The sequence below is a fragment of the Atta colombica genome, unplaced genomic scaffold, assembly GCF_001594045.1.
Source record: "Atta colombica isolate Treedump-2 unplaced genomic scaffold, Acol1.0 scaffold106, whole genome shotgun sequence".
NCBI classification, from domain to species: Eukaryota; Metazoa; Arthropoda; class Insecta; order Hymenoptera; family Formicidae; genus Atta; species Atta colombica.
Window position 1 is genome coordinate 398137 of NW_017259191.1, and position 24707 is coordinate 422843.

At 33.9% G+C, this 24707-nt stretch overlaps 1 protein-coding gene across 1 annotated transcript in view; it reads right to left on the reverse strand.

Annotated features, from left to right (window-relative positions):
- Positions 1-2306: 2306 nt before the first annotated feature.
- Positions 2307-24707, reverse strand: part of LOC108691758 — a 94725-nt gene continuing 72324 nt past the window's right edge. The window contains exon 11 of the mRNA XM_018199651.1: positions 2307-2849. Coding sequence (XP_018055140.1) covers positions 2514-2849 — 336 coding nt within the window. The 3' untranslated portion in view covers positions 2307-2513. The remainder of the gene's footprint in view (positions 2850-24707) is intronic.

Genomic DNA, 24707 nt, shown 5'->3' on the forward strand with positions numbered 1-24707 from the left:
TAATTTGAAAAATGTACTCTAAAAAAATATTTTTCAAATATCAAAATATCAATATTTTTATAAATTTTATTTTATTTCATCGAATGTAAAGAATAAAATTACACCTGGGTGGATGATTCTGAATCTCGGATTATGATTTTGAACGCAGCAAGTAGACTGCGCGTCAGTCGAAGTGTTGCTCACTTCAGTAAGCATTCGATTCAATTGTACGCGCAGCAATTCTCCGAAATAAAGTATTTCAATAAAATTTACTAGCATGGAAAACGATAGAAATGTTCATAATAAAATCGCATATGTTAATGGAAAATGATTATTGATGCTAGGCAAGACAAAACATCTGCTCTCAAATGACTTATCTCAATTGACTCTCAAAATAAAATATAACTGATTGATTGAAAATTTGTGATTAAATTTTATAAAAACTACAACTGGCTGAAAAAGTGGAAATTTCCCAATTTTCTGAAAGAGTAGAGATTATTGGAAAGAAAATTGTTGGAATTTGTGATAGAAATAATTCGTAATTTATGTAATACATTTCAAATAAATTAATATCGAATAGACAATTACTATTTTGAGTAATAATTCATTAATTGTCAATTGTCAGTGTAATAAAATGGTGATGAAATATTAGAATTAATGTTAATATCTTCTGGTGTTGTGCATTCTTCCGCTAAAAGTAATTTTCATTTTCTTCGAAATGAAAATCACAATCATTCGATCTGATCAGATAGGCTATCATGGTCAAATTCTGCCTAGGGATCATTGCAAGTAGTATTGTAAATCATAAAAGTATAAAAACATAAAAGTAATATTGTATCTATTTGCTCTTTTTAGAGGATATAAAGTTTGAGATTTTCATTAAAAAAATCAAGATCTTATAATGCTGCTTGTAAAATTTTATTGAAATACTTTTTTAGTTCGCTGCGCGCGTAATTGAGTCGAATACTTACTGAAATTAATATCATTTCGAGCACGATCTACTTGCTGAGAATTATCATCCAAGATTCAGAATCATCTACCCAGATGTATTTTTTTATCTTTAATATTCAGTTAAATAAAATAAAATTTATAAAGATATTGATTTTCCTATATATAATCCATTTTCAAATTATTACAATGATTATTTAAAAAATCGATTCCTTGAAACTATGCGCCAATGGCTAAAATCGCCGGACACATATGGTTTTTTTTTTGGTTCAAGAACTGTCTGTAAAAAGCGCATCAAAATCTCCGATATTGTCATTTGGTGTTCCTCTTATTAGTTCACTGGGTACTAATAATCTATTAAAAAATATTCTATTAAAGAAGATAGAATAAAAATTTCGAAATAATCAAAGTTTTATTTTTCTTTAAAATAATATTATTTATTTGTTGGATATTGTTATACATAAGGAAAGAATCTTCTATCCCTATTTTCAAACTGCTGTATCTTGGAAACAAAAAGATCATATCATCGAAATGAATCGAAATACATTTTAAAGCCAAAAGTTCATACTTTGATGATATTATATAATAAAATTAAACAAAAAACTAATTGCCGGTGCTGCAATGTTTTGAAAACTAGCTTGAAATCGTTGTTTTGTGTTTTTAATCACCATTTTTCTTAATAAAATTGCGACGTGATAGCCAACTTTTGTTGACATTCACACAAAACTACGTCAAAAATAACTATATGCACACTCGTATTGCAAAATGAAGTTGCATAGTGTAATTATTGGATTCAATAATTAGAAATTATTATAGACTTTACATTTTAGGGAAAAATAAAACAATATACGATTAAAACAGTATACGATTGAAATGTAATGATCGTTTAAATAATGCTTAAATTTAGATTTTTCATGGTTTTTACAAATCCATGAAAGTTTCTTTTTTATACAAAAAAGCATAATTAGACTTAATTAAACTTTTTGTATTATCTAACATTCAAAATTTGTTTTTCATTCAAATATATTACAAGTTATAGTCATTCTATTATCACAATTACACATAGTGATCCTAAATCTATGTTTAATAGTGAAATTAGACTTAAATATAATTACATGGATTCAAAATATTCGTATTAAAAAATACTATTTCGTTTATAAAAAGTAAAAAATAGAAGATAGCCAACTTAATAAACAATTTGTCAAAAGTGTATTAATTTTTTAACTAATATGTCCCTTATTTAGGGACTCAATTTTTTCTTTTTAGTAAAATGATTTTGAATTTATAATTTGTTTTTCATATGAAATAACCGGATCTCACGAAGTCACATTCAAGAATATTATTAACTAGAAGAAAAATTTAAGAAAATCTCTCTCGGTTTATGAAGCATCATATGAACTACTTTTTTTTTAGATCGCTGTTTACTAAAATTCATTTATTATGCCGTTGAAGATGCACGACTAGGATGCTTTATGCGAAATATCATTATTTGGGAACATTGCGTTTGTACGTGTAGGCCGTACTGAAATCTAATTTATGTTATTCAATAAGTAAGATCATTATTCGGAAATACCGCTTTACTTTTGCTATAAGTACGCGGTATGTTTACTACTGTGCTCAAGTGCAGCAAGAACATCCTGCTTTTGTCTAACGTACAACCGTCCTTTTTTCCACGGATTTTGCAACTGAAGCGGCTTAAAATCATCTCTTAAACAACGCTCTCGCGCACCGATTACAGCAACTAGACAAAAGTTTGGTAACTCATCAGCTGTGTAAGTAGGTCCCTTTTGTCCTTTTAGGATTACTGCCATATTCAATTGCTTTACAACAAGATCCACGACTTCCCGCGCCGTGGTCCTTGGTGTTACATGCAGTTTCAAACTGGTACCAGCTGCTAAACCAGTCTCATAGGCCGCATAAACCTGCAAAGACATCATGATATGTATCTCTTATAAGGGATATATCATATAATAAGAAGAATAACAAAATACAACAATATAGAATAAGGAATAAGTTTAATTATAAACATAGATAATTAGAATCTATAAAACTATATGACTGATACTACACGATGAATAAAATGTTACATAAATGTAAGCTTATGTGTAATATATATGTGTATCTAAAATATTTTAATACTTAGTGAATAAAAAGAACAGCTGTGAAAGAACATTCAGTGTTTTTGAATTCATATCTTTATTTACAAAAGAATATTTGAAGCCTTTTAAAATTTATTAAACATCTGTTTAAAGTTAATACTTCTTTGTAATTCACTTTTTAAGTGGAACACAGTACTTATACATTAAAAAAAGTGTTAAAAATATAAGCGCTTTGCTATTTGTAGATCAAAAGTTTACTATAGTGATTTTGTTATTCATTCCGACAAGAATCGGGAAATGAGTAATTTTTTATTTTATATAAAACATTTACAAAAAAAATATTTATTATCGCAATTCCTATTGAAGGAAAGATAGGCTTTTCAAAATATTGAAGATTTTGATTGAAAGTGTTAAGGCTAAATGTTGCAATCAATAATTAAGACTCCTGACTAATCGCGATGTTGGAATCGTCAGAAGCGAGAAATGACACGTTAATTTATGCTGCATGCTATTTTTAAATAAAGACAATTTGGATGAAACGAAATAACGAGATTGCTTTAAAACACTAATAAAAATCGATGAAAACTGTCTTTTCCTCCTATAACAGTCAGTAAATGGTCGTAAAATGTATGTAAAGTGACTCTAGCAGAAATACATGGTTTGATAACTGTTGAAACGGGTAAAATATACATTATTTCAAGCTACCTTTAGTTTTCATCGATAATTACTTATCAATGTAATTATCGATGAAAACTAAAGTTATTTTGGAATTTTATATGTAAATATATTTTATTCGTTTCGAGATAAGTCACATTTTCACAATTAAGCAAATAATAACGAAAAGGCATTCAACATAAATTTCAAAATGTCATTTTTCCACGCCTACAAGTTCAATCATTTATCGTGGTATGCTATAACACACATACAAACACAAGCACGAACCCATGCTCGTGTGCTCGCCGTCGGCCCGAAAATGAGCTCTTTCACATGTCGCTTCTTTAGAGTGATGTCGTTTCGTAAGCCGTGCGGTTCGGACGTCTTTCGAGAGTAGCATAACCTACGAGTTTATTAGCTTTTTATCGAGCACTTATTATTGAGAGCAATTATTCTCTCCTTTTTCTTTTCTTTTTTTTTTTTCTTATTTGATCCATCGCGTGGTTTATTGATCTCTCTGGGCTTATATTTTCCCCCGCACACGATGGTCTCGGCCTTAGATTGGGATCAGATGGGCATCATAGTCGTTCTAACGCTTCCTTTTTTCCCCCCCTTCTTTCATTTTTAATTCTAATCTCCCTTTGTATCCTAACACTATGAATTCCCATTGATTTCAACTCTCCTGATGTTTCAAAACAAGAATTCTTAAAAGATCTCATTCAAGAAATGGGCATTTCCCTTCCGACCAAGTGTGCCTCAAGAAACGCTATTGCGTCATCTCTTGATTTCAATAAGAAATTTATATCTCAATCACCCACAGAGTCTTCAAAAATGCAAATTTCAAAAGTTATGAATACTAGAAAGTGAACTGTGTCTAACCCGGTGGACTGCAACGAGGACATTTCGAGTGTTACATCAAAGAAATTGTCATATACCTCTAATCTATCTATACAATCGAAGCCACCTACTCAATTATCTACCAATGATTCTGTAAGTACAGACATTACAAACTTGATGAACGCTTCTCAACCTAAGATTGTCCCGGTCCTTTACCGATCTCAAGATAATGGCTCTTAGTAGTAGTATATGTGTATTCGTAGTTTATGTGTATTCTACTAATCGAGATAGCTTCATCCATCCTACTTTGATTAGTAGCATTGCCAAAGTACACATTCCCGGCATTGCTGAGATTAAGAAGATTGACAAAGGAAAAATTCTCATCGAATGTCCGCCAACGCTGCCAACAGAATTACGACAAACCTTCGCTCAACATAATACCTTCATGCCTGCACAAAGTTCTCACGACAGGGATTATTCAAGATATTCCAGTTGAAATTGATATCGAGACCATTCGCTCTAACATCAAAATTCCTCGTTGAAAATTCTCGACATTCAGAGATTTAATCGCAAAGTCAACCGAGATGGAGATAAATCTGAATATCCCTTTTAAAATCTTGCGCATCAAATGTGCAGGTCAAACCCTTCCAAAAGAGATCTTCATTTTTAAAATCAGTTCCAGGCCTAAAATCTGCGTCTTTTATTATCGCGTTGGACACATAGCCAGAATATGCAAAAGCGAACCTAGATGTCTCAACTGCAGCAGCAAAAAACACGCTGAAAATGAATTTTGTCCACGCAAGGAGAACCTAATAAGTGCATCAACTGTCAGGGTAACCATAGTGCAATCTCTGTTCTCTCATTCTTAATCACGCATTATTGGCCTGGCGGCTACTGAAAACATTCCTTTGACTGACGCTAGAAAAATTGTCACCAATAGCATTAACTCTCCTAACTCGAATTGCATCCTTAACTCAGGTAATTTCTCCTCTTTTCGAGAACAAAGTCATATAGGTAATTTTCTTACAACCCCTAAAACTGGTTGCAAAATAATATACCGCTTAATTCTTTCAGATCTTACGCCGATGCCGTTAACTTCCAAGCGAATCCCCCCCTCTCTAAGGCATTCAAGTACATAGTAATTCTTCGAACAAACAATTCTTCTTCCCTCCACACAATTTACCAAACATACATCTTCTTCTTCAAATATTTCAAAGACTCAACTTCGCTTCCCGGCTTCGATATTGAAGCGTATCACAAAGCTTTTTGAGATTCTAACGGTAGGTCTCCAGCAACAGAGTTTCCCTCCAGAACATTCTCTCTTCTTCTAGCAATTTCCCCCCCCTCGGCGAACTTTTTCATCTCTTCCTCTTTTAATAATATTCTTCACTTAATTACTGAATTCTTAATTTTTTGCAAACGAACGACGCAGTTAAAATTATTAGCATTATTCTCTTACTCATCTCGAATACCATCCTTCAACCCCCCTCCTATGCTTCCGACAATCATCTGATATGCCTTCAAATTTTAACTATAATGTCATTACTCTGATAACTTCTCGTCTAACCATATCTGTCTAAGAAGACAATTTTCGGAACTAGATCACACTCAAAATCTTTTTTACGTTCCCCCTCTTCGAAATCCCCTTACTCTTACAAACACTCCCGCAGCGACTCTAGGAACTTTTCTAATTCCTTAAACTATTACAATGGAATTGCAGGGGGGCTAGATACAACCTAGTCTCTCTCTAATCCATTTCTCATAATTTTGACATCATTTGTTTGCAGGAAAGTCTCTGCTTAAACCCGATAACAACTTTAACATTCGAAGCTTCATAGCCAGATTAAACATTTCTCAACCTGGAGATAGAGGTATCCTGTATCTGTATCCTAATCAAAGAAAATCTTAATTTTGAAATGATTAATCTTCCTTCTCTTTCTCGTCTGTAGATTCGTTGTCATCAAACTTCTTTCTCCTAAAGATCCCATTATTATTGTTAATATCTACTAGACCCTCAGGTCAAAACCCCTTCGTCCTTTTACTCAGATCTCATAAATCAATTTCAAAAATTTAAGCTATTCCTTATTGTTGGAGACCTCAACGTTTACCACCGCGATTGAGATATACCAATACATCAACTTCAGGTGCTAAACTTCTCAAAGTTAAAGAGGCGACTTAATTATTTTCAACAAAATTTCTTTCACCCTAGTTCACCTCTCATCCCACTCTGCTATTAATATTGATCTTGTCAATTCATCTTCTCTTTTATTCTTCTTATGCAAAACTCGAGTTGAAAGACACTTATGGCAGTGATCGTCCGGTTATTACGGAATTTTAATTTTTACCTCAGTACTCACTTAAATTTTGCTACAAATTCTCTCTAAAATCACATGATCTAGATAATATCTATTTATATCTTAAGTCTAATGCTTCAGACTTTCTCCTTTTACGGACGCTTCTCTTATAGCCCGTTATAATAAATTTTTCTCGTTCATTTTGGAATCTGCTAGAAATTTTGTCCCAGTTAACAAAAAACTTCCGCACAATCAGGTTTATTCAAGACAGCCTGATGGTCCTCCCCTCTGATGGAACAACGCGTGTTCCCAAGTCGTTGATCAACGAAAGCATGCCCTCAAACATCCTTCTCCGGAAATTTATTCTCTTTTAAAAACCTTCCGCAGAGAATCTCTTAAACTTTAATTCAAACTTTAACAAACGCTCTAGTTGGCGTAACCTGATGAGTGATTTCAGTGTACAGTGTGGCCGTACTCCATCCATATATATGGTCCTTCATCAAAAGTTTCAAACGTAACAAACACAAAGTTTCCGGTAACGATCTGAAATTTCAGCAAAGTTTTAATGATGCGATCTCTAAATTATATCCTCCTTCCTGCTCTCCCAATTTTAGAAGACATGAATCCGAATGTTTTTTCCCGACTCAATGATCCTTCACCTTCACGATTTCACAAGGGTCTTATCTTCCGCCCTCTTCTCCTGGACTCGACCAAATTGATTACTCTATTATTCTCAATCTACTCTCTGAGTACTTAGACTCTCTCCTGGGAATTTTCAATAATATCTTCCCTGACTCATAGTCTGACTTCCTTGTCGTCCTCATTTTCAAACTAAGTGTCTCGTCAGTTACCTATCTCCTGTTTCACTAAAGTTATGGAACATTTTAATATACTTTACTTGTATAGTCTCATTCTTTCAAACTCAGGATTTAGGTTATTTAGATCTTGTACGGATAATGGCCATGCTTATCACCAATGTTAAATCTGATTTTTGAATCATTCTCCCACTGTGGCAATTTTCATTGACATTGACGGACGTCTTCGATAACGTTGATTCGCATATACTAATTAATGATCTTCTTGATATAGGTATTCTAGCTTACATCAGGAAATTTATCGAAATTTCATTGGTGGACGATGCTTCGTCAACGGTACGTTGGTAGGCCCCTTTGATTCATTCAAAAGCATTCCACAGGGCTCCACTCTTAGTCCTCTTCTATTTAATATCTATTTCTAGGAGATGGCCTCACAGATACACAATGCCAATTTATAATGTGCCGATGATGCTGTTTTCTACTCTACGCAACGGAATGTCAATGACGCTATCAAATTTATTCAACATTCACTTAATGATATTTACCTGAGAAGCAGAGGTTTGGATATCTCCCTCAAAATCCAAGTGGATCATTTTTAGCCTGAACAAAACATTTCTCCTTCCTTTTTACATCCCTAGAATGAACTCACATCGTTTTCTTGGAGTCATACAGTACAGTAGGGCAAGCCCTACTTGCTCGAGATTGCAACCATGATCGCATAACCATTTGCAGTGACTCTAGAGAGCGTCTTCGACGTTATTTACAATAAGTATTATCAGCGTAATTACATAATTTATTATATCAAACAGGTCATTCTGAATGCAACTAAGGATCACATCTCCATCACTCTTTTTTGGATTCTTTCCCACTCTGGTATTTCGGGAAATGAAACTGCTGACTCTATTGCCAAAGAAGCTGCAACCAAAAGCTTTTCTTCCAATTTTCGTGTTCCACATGAAGATCTCTTTTACGAATCCAGGAATAAGGCTGCGCTACAATTTAATAGCTATCTCAAGACAACAGCTTCTACTAAAGGCGCACTCCACTTCGAGCACTATTCACACGTCTCTAAAAAAACTTGATTTGACGGAACCTCCCTTAACAGAGAGGAAATTGTTGTGATTAATCGTCTGAGATCTAATCACTACAATTTAAATAAAAGCTTATATAGAATTAACATGATCGATTCCTCTTCTTATTTTTGTGGAGCAATAAAGCAAAGAATCAATCATATTTGAATACGATCTCTACAGTCACAAAATGACTCTACAATCTTCAACTTCGTTCTTATTTATGTAACAAATCCTAACTCTCCTGAAAATATCTTTCCTTTCCTTTCCCACCCTCCCCCCCCCCCCAAGTTGTGCAGGCTTCTCCTAGCCTTTTATGAAAGCTAGCGAGCTCTTGTTTTAAATTTCCCTCTCCTCCTATGGCGTGCAACTACCGCTGGATGGCAGCAGGCGTCTGGGCAGAGGAAAGTAACCACCAAATCAAATGCATGCTACACTTACATATTTCATTTAAAATACTTTATATCTATTATAGGAATCCTCAATGGCCCAGTATCAGCCTATCTGGCTTCTGAATCAAGGAGAAGAAGAAGAAATCGCTTCTTTCAAGCGATCGAAAATGCTTTCCCACCAATTCGGTGACTCTTAGCATCAATAAGCGACGAGGAGCATTCTAATAACATATATAAGTTTTAATAAATTGTAGTATTTTTAATAAATAGTGTATCCCTCTCATTAATCCAGAATAGTATAAATCATGTCAAAACGTAATAATTTACGAGATATTTAATTGTTTATGATTTTTCATGCGCCTTATATATCTCCTTCATAAACTCGAGTAGCAAGAATAGATCAGTAGAAATATTATAGAATTTTATCGGAAAAGAATTATAAACCAGCATTTCTTTTCATGAAAATTTTCGAAAGGCCATTAGAAAAGAAATGCGTATGTTTGAGACTTAAGTCTTGTGAAGAAAATATGCAAAAAAAATCGAACAACACAAAAGCACGTTTTTCGCTCATAAAACAAAAAATATTGATTGTATAGAAAAAAATTCCTTATGAAAAATTTTGTAAGTATTTGAAATACCTACAAAATGAGACGTGAACATTAAAATCGATCTATTCTTTAGTTAAGTAGAAATTTATTAGTTAAGTAAAAAAAAAATAATCACCAAAAAGGTTCTTTTTTTCATTCGCTCTCTGTTATGATTTAAATGCAAAGCTTCAAAATTTTCATAAAATATAGCCCTCATAATGACAAACAAATCTAGTACTGAACGCGCCTGAAATGTTCATTAATTTTTGCAAAAAGCCATTTGATCACTAAAAACTTGTCTGCGGAAAACTTAATTTCTTCATCTTTGAGTAATCACACAGCAATTTACAGGGATTTTTCACATTTAAAAAAAATGCAATAATTTTGTTATATGCATCAAATAGCTGTGTGAAGCATTCGAGCATACGACTAACATTTTTCTACGAATTTAAAAAAAGATTACCCTCCAATTATTAGAAGCCGAGATATTAGGTGTACAACTTTGCTTCCGCCGTTTTTTTCCGAAATTCGAGGCTTTTTTGTAAAAAACTGGTTATACATTTATGATTCAAAGTATTGTCCATCGCTGGCCACTACTTTCTCCCATCTTTCGAGTAGCGTACGAATCCCGCGTCGAAAAAACTGGTCATCTTTTGAGGCTATCCACGAATCGATCCAATTTTTTACTTCTTCATAAGACCGGAAGTGCTGGTCAGCCAGGCCGTATGCCATTGATCGAAACAAGTGATAGTCAGAGGGAGCAACGTTTGGAGAATACGGCGGGTGGGGTAGGACTTCCCATTTCAATGTTTCCAAGTATGTCTTGACCACTTTCGCAACATGGGGTCGAGCATTGTCATGCTGCAAAATCAATTTATCGTGTCTCTCGTTGTATTGTAGCCGTTTGTCTTTCAATGCTCGGCTCAAACGCATCAATTGCGTTCGATACCGATCGCCTGTGATTGTTTCAATCGGTTTTAACAGTTCATAATACACTATGCCGAGCTGGTCCCACCAAATACAGAGCATGACCTTGGACGTCAAAATCACCGTTCTTGAAGCGTTGAAACCACTCACGACACGTTCTTTCACTAATAGCGGCCTCACCATAAGTATTTGAGAGCATTCGATGAGCCTCAGCCGCAGATTTCTTCATATTGAAGCAAAAAATTAAAACCTCCCGCAAATGACGAGAATTTGGCTCGTAAACTGACATTTTCAATCGAGAATAACTTTATGATGCAGACACAAATCGACTAATGTTTCTATGGGGTTATGTTGACAGATGCCCAAGTTTATTGTATGACGTCTATGATCTATTTATTTCGACCACCACTTACCGCTAAAACCATCTATAGGAAAACGACGGAAGCAAAGTTGTACACCTAATATCTTTCTACAGTTAAATTAATGAAATAATTAATACGTCATTAAATAAGGTAAATTAATAATATGCAAATTAAATTATTCTTTTAAAATTAAATTAATATTAAATTTATTTCTAAATAATTATTTCAATAAAAACAATTAATTTTCTTATTATAAAGGAAAGACCCCTATTATGATGTATCGGGTTTTGGATAAATGCTAGAAGTCCATAGGCAGAATTTAAAAAATAACAAGTCATTTTGAAAGGAATTTAATAAGTTTTAAGATAACGTTATATAAAATTTAATTCAAATTTCATTTTTTTTTTGAAAATTAAAGAAATGTAAAAAGTAAGAAAATTGCAAAATCAAAAAATTGTCTCCTAATATGGGATGCCTCAGAAATCGATAGCAAAAGTATATCAGTATTGCAATTCAAAAACTGTATTTAATATTTTAAAAATACAAACAGATGTGCGCCAACCAGCATGCGCAAAAAATAAGTATGCGATAGATTATACTTAGGACTCGTTTTCAGGTAGTTGGAATCGCAGAAATAGGCACTCGACGTTCATTCCGGTGGTCTTTTTTATTATTGTACAATAACATTAATACTTTAACAACGATTTTTACTATAACATACAAGCATGATTTCATACGAATGATTGGTTCTTACTCATGGATATATACAATAAATAAGAACCAACCACTCTGTGAGCAAGCTGCATTCTGAAACCCTCGAAAAAAAAGTGATGTAACCTTTCTGTGACCGGCTGTACACGCAACCATCGACGGAATATGCAAAAGAAAATAATGCCGCAACACAGACTTTTGCATGACGCATAATGCATAGCATAAGCGAATGAACTAATCTTTTCTTTCCTCCCATTCCATCGAAAAGAAAAATTTTGATTGGTTTCCTTTATGCATTATGCATTATGCGTTATGCAAAAGTCTTTGCTGCGGTCAATAAATTTGCGCAATAGAAAACGGAATCGGTGGAATAAAGCCATGACCAATCATGAACGTTCTGCAGTTCCGCATATCTGCATCCCAGGAGCGCATCCTGAGGATGCGACTCCATGATGTGGAATTGGCGAAACGCTGATTGATTGTGACCTCATTCAGTCGATTCCGTTCCGCTAAAATGTGTTTTCCTATATTCTATGGAGCGAAATTTTCAGAATGCGCAATTAGCATTGACCAATCACCAAGAGCCTTCTCGTAGATTACTTTCGTTGGATCTACCAGAACAGCGTTTGTCATTGGTTCGCATTAATTGCGCATCTGCAAGTTCCGCTTCATAGGACATAGGACATAGGAAACTAAATTCCTGCGGATCGGAAATCAGACATACATACTGGAATGTTGCCCTGTCTTCATTTTGTGTACTCATGATTTTGATTTTGATTTACATTTCCACCTTTCTGTATACTATATAAATACGATATTTGTGTTCTCACCATATTGACTTCCGTATTTATCTGGAGACTTAATTAATTACCTTCAAAGTTATGTTTAGATTTCACCGAGTATCCAGATATCATTCTATTCTTGTTATTTACCGAATATTAAATAAGGATGACATAACACCCTGAGAACACTCAGGGAATCCGAACACGCCTCGGCATGTTGATTAATCATGCGCTTGTAGGAGACAGTTTCCTCCATTAAACCAGCTTAAGGAGATTAATTTTTATAATGGCAATTTTAATTCTCTCTCTCTCTCTCTCTCTCTCTCTCTCTCTCTCTCTCTCTCTCTCTCTGTCAAAATTTATTATTCTTCAAAAAAAATTAATGTATCAAATGAAAAATTAAAACACAAATGCTACAATCTTAATTAATCAAGTTAAGTTTTATCAAATTAAAAAGTAAATAGTAACATCTCTTATTATTTATTTAATTCTAACGATATGTATCATATAAAAGATTTGATATCAATAAAATTGGCGCCAAGTAAAATTCTTCAAAATTTTATGTAAAAAAAAATTTTATTCGTAAAAAAGAATTAATATCAACAATTGTTGCAAATTAAGTTTTATGTAATTTGGATACCAAGAAACGCAATTAATTAGTTCCACCAATTAAGTAATTGGCGTTAGTGAAATCAGTCTAAATAATTCATCAGAAAAGCACGCATGATTAGCGCTTTTTTTACTTTTCTTTTGAAAAGGTATGTTTGTATAAATAACATAAAATAATACCATTTGTGTTTTACTTTTGAATTCGACAGAACTTAACTTGATTAATTAAGACTGTAACATTTGGGTTTTAATTTTTCATTTGATACATTAATTTTTTTCGAAGAGTAATTTTTGACAGAGAGAGAGAGAGAGAGAGAGAGAGAGAGAGAGAGAGAGAGAAAGAGAGAGAGAAAGAGAGAGAGAGAGAGAGAGAGAGAGAGAGAATTAAAGTTACCATTATAAAAATTAACCTCGTTAAGCTGATTTGATGGAGAAAACTGTCTCCTACAAGTACATGATTAATTATTAATTAACATGCTGAATAGATGTTCGGATTCCCATCTGAGTGTTCTCCGGGTGTTATGTTATTCTTGTTTAACATTCGGTAAATAACAAGAATGGAGTGATATCTGAGTGGACTCGGGTGAAATCTAAACACGAAGGTAATTAATTAAGTCTCCAGATAAATACGGAAGTCAATATAGTTGAACAATATGGCGAGAACATGAATGTCGTATATATAGTATACAGAAAGGCGGAAATGTAAATCAAAATCAAAATCATGAGTACACAAAATAAAGACAGGATAATGTTCCAGTATGTATGTGTGATTTCCGATCTGCAGGAGTTTCCTATATCCCATGAAGCGGAACTTGCAGATGCGCAATCAATGCGAACCAATGATAAACGCTGTTCTGGTAGATCCAACGAAAGTAATCTACGGGAAGGCTCTTATGATTGGTCAGAGTTAATTGCACATTCCGGAAATTCCGTTCCATGGAACATAGGAAAACACATTTTAGCGGAACGGAATCGGTTGAATGAGGCCACGACCAATTACAAGCGTTCTGCCAATTCCGCATCATGGGATCGCATTCTCAGGGTAAAATCACACAGTATGGAAAACGACTGCGGAATAGAGAATGCATCATAAAAGCAATCAATCAGCGCTATTCGGAATAACGTGATTAGTCGTGGCTTTATTCCGCCGTTTTCTGTTGCGCAAATTTATTAGCCGCAACACAAACTTTTGCATAACGCATAAGACATAATGCATAAAGGAATCAACCAATCGAAATTCTTCTTTTCCATGGGAGGAAAAGAAAGATTCTGATTAGTTGATTCGCACTATGCGTTATGCATCATGCAAAAGTCTGCGTTACGGCTTTATTTTTTTTGCATATTCCACTGATGTGTACAGCCGGTCACAGAAAGGCAACACTTTTTTTTCGATGGATTTCGAAATGCAACTTGCTCACCGAGCGATTGTTTCTTTATAGATTCATGAGTATGTGATCAGCTGTACATGTTCAACCACAGGCTTCTATATATATTATATTACTAGACTGCTAACTTATTTGAAAAAGTGGCTCCCAATTTTGATGTAACATTATACGCTTGCATCAAGAACCGCTCTGCGTGACATATATCTGCACATGCGCATACACCAGCACATTATTTTGACAGGCAATTATTTAGAGGTCAATATGATCAGAACATGAATGTCGTATATATAGTACATAAAAATGCGAAAATGCAAATTAAAATTAAAATGAGTATACAAAACACAATCGGCAGTGTCCCTGTATGTATATGTGATTTCCGATCCGCAGGAATTCATTTTCCTATGTCCCATTGAACTTGCGGATACAGAATCAATGCGAGTCACTATTCCGGTAAATCTAAAGCAAAGAAATTAAAATTTTACTGCAGTCTGTGTTAGATCGCAATATTTCGTCGCTGTGACCAACTTAACCTGAATAGTCGTCGACTTCAATAATTAATTACATTAATTCATGAGGCAGAGTGATACTATTTTTTGTCAAACTTTTATTTATTTTTATAAAATTAAAACGCATTGATTGGATGTATTTTCATTACTGTTATTAAATCCAATTAAAGATGCTGTACAAATGTGGTCACAGTTCAACAACATCTAGATATTATTTGGATAACCATTTAATTACGCAAAAATACATCGACTAAAAGTATTTTTAAAGTATATTTAATATTTGAGGTAACCAGAACTCAATATTATATAATATAGCTTTAGCCACAATCGCACTTATTCAACTCCTCCGCGATCTCATGATCGTAATAACTTCAATTTATAATCTCTGCAGAGTGTAGAATGTATAAAATGTGTACAACCGTCGCAGCGCTTGCAACAACTCACTGACCATGTGTGATATGACTATGTGTGTATTACTAGCACCACATTTGACTCTTGCGTCAAAAATTCCAAAAGGATATTTTCCCCACTCTGTAGCAGCGACGACGATGACGACTACGTTTTTTAATTTTTTCTTAATAAAAGTTTCAGATTCATATTTTGCGTCACAATATCTCCGCTCGAGAAAAAGAAAATACTTTTATTATAAAATATAAATTAATAGAGAGCATACAACCACAATGATAGATGTTAAAATCAATATTTAAAATGATCATATAAAAACGTAGACATTTCGGTCAAGATTTGACTATCATCAGATCAAGATAACAAATAAAAAGAAAGACAAATATAAAGAAATACAAAAATTAATTAATTAAGCAAAAATCGCTAGTCAAAAAGATGGTAAAACAGTATCAAGATGAAAAAAACAAATAGAAAAAATACATAAAATTAAAACAATGATCGCTCAATAAGATGATAAAAGAATCCAATTCCAATCGCTTATGGTATGAGTTAATCGAGTAAGATGAAGTCCAGTGAAATGAAATTAACCAAAAATTTTAACGCTTCTGACGAATAATCTATTCCGTTTATGATTCCTTTAAAGAAAGCGAAGAGCGACTTCGTCTGAAAATACAGAATTTTCAGATTCTATTTAAAATTAAAAGAAAGGAAAACACTTTTTAATAATTTAAATTTTAAACAATATAATAATTATTCATGAAAATCAATCTAAATTCACATTAACACTCGTTTGCCACGTATTTTTTGACGTAAGTCCTTGTAAATGTAACTCGTAAGTAACACAATTTAAAAAAACAGAACAATTTGAACAAATGATAAGAATCACTACTGACAAAAATTTGGAAGACGATAGCTCGCGACAGTATTATATATTATGAAAAGAAAGGAGAGAGAATGATAATGAAGAGGGTAATTCTATATGTGATAAATAAATTTCTAGCGTTCTGTGTCACTTCGTTTGTTTAAAACTTTTTCTTGTCGTTTGTTATGTATCATCTCGGAGATCATCCTTTTATAATAAGATTGTTCTGAGTTATCTTCACACGAAGTCATTCTTCGCTTTCTTTAAAAAGGAATAAACAGATTATTCGTCAGAAGCGTTAAAATTTTTGGTTAATTTCTTTTCTGGACTTCGTCTTACTCGATTAACTTGTACCATAAGCGATTGGAAAATTCTTTTACTATCTTATTGACTAGCGATTTTTGCTTAATTAATTAATTTTTTGTATTTATTTATTTGTCATCTTGATGTACTGATGGTCAAATCTTGATTGGAACGTCTACGTTTTTATATGATAATTTTAAATATATGACTTTCGTTTTAACATCTATCGTTATGACTGTATGCTCCCTATTATTTATATTTTGTATTTGAGCCTTCAAACATTTAAATTTTACTTTCATTATATATCCTAAGCGGTCGCAATCAATTGAGCACAATTAGATTAGAACTTCATCGGTTTAGCCTATATTAAGATCCGATAATCACGATCTGACGCAATTTACTGGCTCGTGAGTTGCCACGGTCGCTTCGCGTAGCTTAGCGCCGAGTGTCTATCAGTGTCTCCAAATTTCAAATATCTTGGATATCTCATATTACGATTTTTACGCCTTATTACATCATCAAATCTACTGTAATTAAACTTCTGTAATTAAACCATTCAACATATCCCATATTTTTCTATTAATCGTTATACGACCTTACTCTGTCACTATGACGAATTTATTGCCAAATATTTATTTAGTAAATAATAAACAAAGGTTTAAAGGCTCATCTTGATGAAACTTGAAGACATCCAAATTCTAAAATCTTGTTTTATGACTACAGACATGATCTAATAATATATTTTCTACTAGATAATTTTCAATCCAAGAGCAATAAATTCATGATGAAACAAAAGATAGCGTTATTAGTTTAACAAAAATGCCGCTATTTCATATTAGGCTATCTCATAATAGGAGGCTTTCCTCTAAACATATAATTTGATTTTACAAAAAAAAAAAGAAATAAAATTCATAAATGAAGATGCATTATAGACATTAAATAATGATTTTTTAATTTCTTTATCTTTAGAGGATCTGCAGAGACCTTGTAGAAGTAGAATTATTAACTCTTATGTACGCTCACATGCAAAAAAAACAACGATACAAAAAGAACCCTTTTTACTTCAATGTTGAATAACTTGGTGAAAAAAAATCGTACAGAAATCTATAAAAAAGCAAATTAAAGGTAATAATTCACACTTTCGATTGCTGTAAATCGCATTTTTGTAATCTTTAATTTACGCCATAGACATTTGTAAAATTTGTTCAAAATTTTCACCTATGACGAGTATCTATTTGTGTCCCTACAGCTTTATTTAGAATTAATTATATTGAAATATCAATAATCGATTTCGAAAGTAGAAATTTTAAGCTTTAAAAGGTTTTTTTAAACATCTCTTTACGATGATTTTTCACTGAGTTATTGCTATTTGAAAATATTAAAAATTTGTGCAAAAATTTAGTGTGCAAAAAAAACGGGTTATATAATTTTTTGCTCAAATTTTTAATATCTTCAAATAACAATAACTTAATGAAAAATCATCGTAGCTATCGGTCATTGATATTTTAATTTGACTGATCCTATATGAAGCTATACGGACGCAAATGAATACTCGTCAAATGTGAAAATTTTACAAATGTCTATGGCTTGAAATAAAAATCACAAAAAAATGCGGTTTACAGCAAAGTGTGAATCTTTACCTTCAATGCTTGTAGACCTTTATACGATTTTTTATCATCGAATTATTCAATACTTTTCGTCGTTTTTTTGTGTATGAATGTAGATGTATAAGAGTTAATAATTTTTATTTCTGCAAGTCTCTGCAGATCCTCTATAAAAAAATTAAAAATCATTATTTAATGTCTATAATGCATTCTCATGTGAGTTCTTTTTTATTCCTTTTTTTGTAAAGTCAAATTGTATATTTATTATCAAAAAATTAATTGTTTTTTTTAAATAAAAATTATTTAGAAGTTAATTTAATAATAATTTAATTTTAAAAGAATAATATAATTTGTGTATTATTATAGTTTAAAGTATCTTATTCAATGACGTATTGATTATTCATTAATTTTGACCGTAGGAAGATAAAGAATGCTTTTCAAATTTTATTGTTAATTGTAACTTTATACTTTCTTGTGGGAAAAATATTGTTACTTCTAAAATTTTACACACTAAATAGAAATTATTTTACAAGAAATATAGTTTTCAATGAAAAAGTTGAAAATTTCATTTTCGATCGCCTATATTCAGATCGGTACCACTGTGTGCTGTCTGATCCTGTGTCACTGTTAACGCAGAATTCTTGGCTGAGTGTAGTCAGGAGCCTCGTATATACCCATGTTCCAAGACGGGCGGAAACTCCCTTATCTTTCAGAAGAGTACAAGAGGTCATTATACTGGGACAAAGCGATAAATTTGTTGTGAAAGAAAAAATCGATAACAACAAAGTTGAAATTTTATAATACTTAATTTTGATATCAATTATCGAGAATGATTACATTGATACCTTTTGGTTATGAAGAGTCATATTTACCCGAACACATACAATTTTCTTATTCCATAAAAAATTGTACATATTTGGATAGATATGGCTGCCTTCGTAACAATCCAAAAGGTACAGGAATCATATTTCTCGAGATATCAAAATTGATATCAAAATTGAGCAGTATAAAAATGCAACTTTGTCATTGATTTTTTTCTTTCAAAAAAATTTATCATTTTGTCCCAGTATGGCGATCTCTTATATCCTGCTGAGAGGTATGCGAGTTTCTGTCCGTTTTGGTATAAGAGTATTAACTTGCAACAACATTTAGCCTTAAGTAAAAACGCTCAAAATCTGCAACATTGAAAAGCCTACATTTCCTTCAATAAGAACCGCGATCGAGTATAAATATTTTTTCTTTGTAAATGTTTTACGTGTGAAATAGAAGGTTACGCACTTCCCATACTTATAGAACAATATCGCTACAGTGCAGTGCTCCTTGGTCTACTAAATCAGCTTCCTAAATTTAACAGACGCACGTTATGTTTAGACAAACAAAAAATGCGATACATATCCAAAACATAAGAATACATAGTTGTATAACACGATACTGCTATAAAAATCATGTTATTAATAATTCTTATTTTTTGCAATATCTCTTCAGTGTGTGTGTGCGTGTGTGTGTGTGCGCGCGCGTGTGCGTGTGTGTAAAGCTGGCGTATCACTTTATGGAAACTCATGAAATATTGACGCGATGACATACTGTGTTATAACACATAATATATAGATACGAGAGCAAATCAATAAGGTTTTAAAAAATCATAGTAAAACACATTTTTTTTTATTCATTTTTATTTCTCAACATAGTCTTTTTTCAGCTTGATACACTTGATCCAATGATTCTCCAACTTTTTCAAACCGTCCGAATATGATTCTAATATGATTTGTCCAACCCTTCAAAATAAGTCTCTGTTTCAGCGATGAGTTGTGGTGAATTTCTTTCCTCCGAATTTCTTCAGGTTTGGAAATATTAGGTGTACAACTTTGCTTCCGCCGTTTTTTCCGAAATTCGAGGCTTTATTGTAAAAAACTGGTTATACATTTATGATTCAAAGTATTGTCCATCGCTGGCCACTACTTTCTCCCATCTTTCGGGTAGCGTATGAATCCCGCGTCGAAAAAACTGGTCATCTTTTGAGGCTATCCACGAATCGATCCAATTTTTTACTTCATAAGACCGGAAGTGCTGGTCAGCCAGGCCGTGTGCCATTGATCGAAACAAGTGATAGTCAGAGGGAGCAATGTCTGGAGAATACGGCGGGTGGGGTAGGACTTCCCATTTCAACGTTTCCAAGTATGTCTTGACCACTTTCGCAACATGGGGTCGAGCATTGTCATGCTGCAAAATCACTTTATCGTGTCTCTCGTTGTATTGCGACCGTTTGTCTTTCAATGCTCGGCTCAAATGCATCAATTGCGTTCGATACCGATCGCCTGTGATTATTTCAGTCGGTTTTAACAGTTCATAATACACTACGCCGAGTTGGTCCCACCAAATACAGAGCATGACCTTGGAGCCGTGAATATTCGGTTTGGCCGTCGACGTGGAAGCATGGCCGGGAACTCCCCATGATTTTCTGCGCTTGGGATTATCGTAATGAACCCATTTTTCGTCCCCAGTCACAATGCGATGCAGAAATCCCTTCCGTCTTTGCCTTTCAAGCAGCTGTTCACAAGCAAACAAACGCCGTTCAACATCTCTCGGCTTCAATTCGTATGGCACCCAATTTCCTTGCTTTTGAATCATCCCATAGCTTTGAGGCGTTTTGAAATGGCTTGTTAAGTCACTCCCAATGATTGTGCCAATTCTTCTTGATTTTGACACGAGTCTTGCTCAAGTAATGCCTCCAATTCTTCGAAAACCTTCTCTCTTTCACCGCTATGCCGGTCTTCGACGTCAAAATCACCGTTCTTGAAGCGTTGAAACCACTCACGACACGTTCTTTCACTAATAGCGGCCTCACCATAAGTATTTGAGAGCATTCGATGAGCCTCAGCCGCAGATTTCTTCATATTGAAGCAAAAAATTAAAACCTCCCGCAAATAACGAGAATTTGGCTCGTAAACTGACATTTTCAATCGAGAATAACTTTATGATGCAGACACAAATCGACTAATGTTTCTATGGGGTTATGTTGACAGATGCCCAAGTTTATTGTATGACGTCTATGATCTATTTATTTCGACCACCACTTACCGCTAAAGCCATCTATAGGAAAACGGCGGAAGCAAAGTTGTACACCTAATAAGAAATAGTCGCAGGGGATAATCTGGCGAATATGCTGGATGGGAAAGCAATTCGTAGCGGAATTCGTTGAATTTGGCCATCGGTGCCGGGCCATCGATGTGAATCCGTGCATTGTCTTGATGGAAGAGCACTTTCTTTTTCGCCAAATAGAGATTTTTTTCTTTAAAATGTTATTGAAACGGTCCAATAAGGCTGCGTAGTAATCGCTATTGATTGTTTGCTTTGACGGAAGGTAATATTGATATGAATTATATCGCGTGCATCCCAAAAACTGTGGCCATCATCTTTCCGGCCGACTTTAGGTCTTCGCCTTCTTCGGAGCTGGTTCACTCGATGAAGTCTATTGTTTTGACTGTTCCTTCGTCTCGGGTATAAAGTAATGGATCCATGTTTTGTCCACAGTAATGAATCGACGCAAAAATTCATCTGGATTACGTTGAAATATCTTCAAACATTGTTTTGAAATCGTCATACGGTCACGCTTATAGTCCACAATGAGCAAACGCGATACCCATCTTGCCGATAGCTTTTTCATACCCAATTGTTCGTGCAAAATTGAAATCACTATGCTATGTGATATGCCTGTGACCTCAACAAGCTCGCGCAATCAGTCAAAATAAAATCGTGGACTTTATCGATGATTTCTGGCGTAGCAGTCTCAATTGGACGTCTCGAACGAGGTGCATCACATGTGGATGTACGACCACGTTTAAATTCATTCACCCATTGTATACAGTTGCAAACGCTGGTGCAGATGTACTATGAATATTATTCAACTCGGCTTTGATTTCTTTAGGCGTTAAACCTTTCATATGTATAATTTGATTACTGCACGAAACTCATTTTTTTCCATTTTATAAAAAATACAAAGGTTGTTTGCTTTAATCGTCTACAGAAATGAAATCACGCGATGAATTTCGCTCAAAATTTGACAGTAATCAGAGAGATGCTATTTGTCAAAAAGTAATGTGATATGACATGCGAGTGCCCTCTTTTTCTAAGAACAGATTTTCTAAGAACTTATTGACTTGCCTTCGTATAATTTATCTTTATTATATTAAGGTTGTGATTTAGTTTGGATTGTTTTGTAAGAGATGACATTAATGTCAATGTTGTCGAAGACATTCCAATCGTAGCTATTGTTTCTTAATGCTTTACTATTACTCCATGATATTTAGTCATTTACTAACAATAGGCGCAGTCTATTGGTATAAATGGTTTAAATAGTATTTTGGTGTCCGTAGTCAAATCGTAAGGCTAGCTCGCGCGGAGGATGAGAAAAAATAAATGGTTAGACAAATGGTACAGTTCGATTCACTTTTTTATTCCTATGCCTTCGACAGACGTACAGGGGGACCGAGATAAAAAAAACGATCGCCAATTCACTCGCAAATATCTTATCCAGACGGTCTAAAAGACCTGAGTATCTAATTTCGTTTACTCAACTCTCAATATCGATCGCTGACTTTCCCGAATCTTCTTCTCACGCCAAAACATTGTTAAATCTCATGTTGTTATTGGTCGTTCTTATCTTGCCTCTTATTATTCTTGAGATTTTAAATTAGTCGTTTAGTGATGATTGAATATGATCGTTTGAATATTTTCGTAAGTTTCAGTGATTACCGCTTTCACTGCGATCGTTTACAATGCAATTTTATATAATCAATCATAGACGTGTTGTAACATTGTTCTATTTCGCATTAACTGAGTGAGTGATATGAAGAAACGGTAAAAGAAATTAACAAATTTAAATACCCCGTCTCGTGACAAGCAAAGCATGCACATATGTTCGAAATCCGTGTATGTTCTCAAGGATTCGTCGCGTATTTAGCCGACGGGTTCGTGGCGACATAACCGTCAGTATAAACATCGTGTTTATATCATTTAAAAAATGGAGTTTCTAAACAGCATTTTCGACAAGCGTTGTTTCTATTTGTTAGAGGAAAGTCGCCTATTATGAGATAGGCTCTTAATATGAGATAGTGGCATTTCTGCTAAACTAATAAATTATCTATTGATTCCACTATGAATTTATTGCTCTTGGATTGAAAACTATTTAGAAAATTCAATATTAGATCATGCCTGTAGTCATTGTAAAACAAGATTTTAGAATTTGGATGTCTTCAAGTTTCATTGAAATGAGCATTTAAATCTTGTTTATTATTTAATAAATAAATATTTGGCAATAAATTTTTCATGTAATGATAGAGTAAGGTCGTACTATAATATTATATATACTAATAGAATTATATATACTATTATATACTAATAGAAATAGTATATTATATGTACTAATAGAAAAATACGAGATATATTGAATTGTTTAATTATAGAAGTTAGATTTGATGATCGTAAAATCATAAGACGTGGAAATATCCACGATTGTAATATCCAGGATATTTCTAATATGAAATAATCCTCCTATGAAATAATGCTCCTATGTTATAGTGAAAATCATTGCTAAAGTATAAATATTATTGTACAATAATAACAAAGACAATCGGAATAAACATAGTGCCTATATCTGCGATGCTTGATTCCAACTACCTGAAATTGATTCTGGGTATAATTTACCGCTTGCTTATATTTCGCGCATGCTGGCTGTGTTTGTATTTTAGAAATAAAGTTTTTTTAATTGCAACACTGATATATACTTTGTGTTTTGCTATCAATTTTTCAAGGCATCCCATATTAGGAGACAATTTTTTTTGATTTTATGATTTTCTCTCTTTTTACATTTCTTTAATTTAAAAAAAAATGGAATTTGAATTAAATTTTATATAACATTATCTTAAAGCTTATTAAATTCCTTTCAAAATGACTTGTTATTTTATAAATAAAGCACTACTAATAGAATTGCCAGGGCACGCGCGATCCGCGCCGCCCCTTGAGTCGTGCGCTCGGTGCCGCACTTGACGCTGACCGAGCGCCCGCTCAGCGCGAGTCCCAACCGCCGCCGTGAGAGGGCTACGCGGTCTAGCAGCAACTCGCGCGCAAGAATAATCCACCACGCAGAAGTAGGATTCTGCGGGAGATCTTCAGCATCTTCACTTAGGGTAGAGCTTCGCAAAGGGCTTCTATGCTGATGACAGAACATTTTTTGATGTGTAACCTCGCAAAGCGAACTCCTCCTTTAAAGGGCCTTTGCAGCAAAGCGAGCTCGTCAAGAGACTTTGCATATACTCACGGAGTGAGCTCGAATCGGGCCTTCATGAAGCAGAGCGAGCCTCACTTAGGCCTCTGCATCTTCTTCCTGGCAAGCTACAAGACTACAAGGGCTACAAGTTGCCACGAAAACGTCGCCGGGACTATTCCGGACCCTCTTGCACACCAGAGGAACCCGCGATGGAGAAAGCGTTCGACTCGGAAGTAACTCTCTTCCTGTGGAGGCTGATACCTCTCGAACTCCCGTGAGAGAATTCCCCCGTCAAGAATCCACGACGGCCT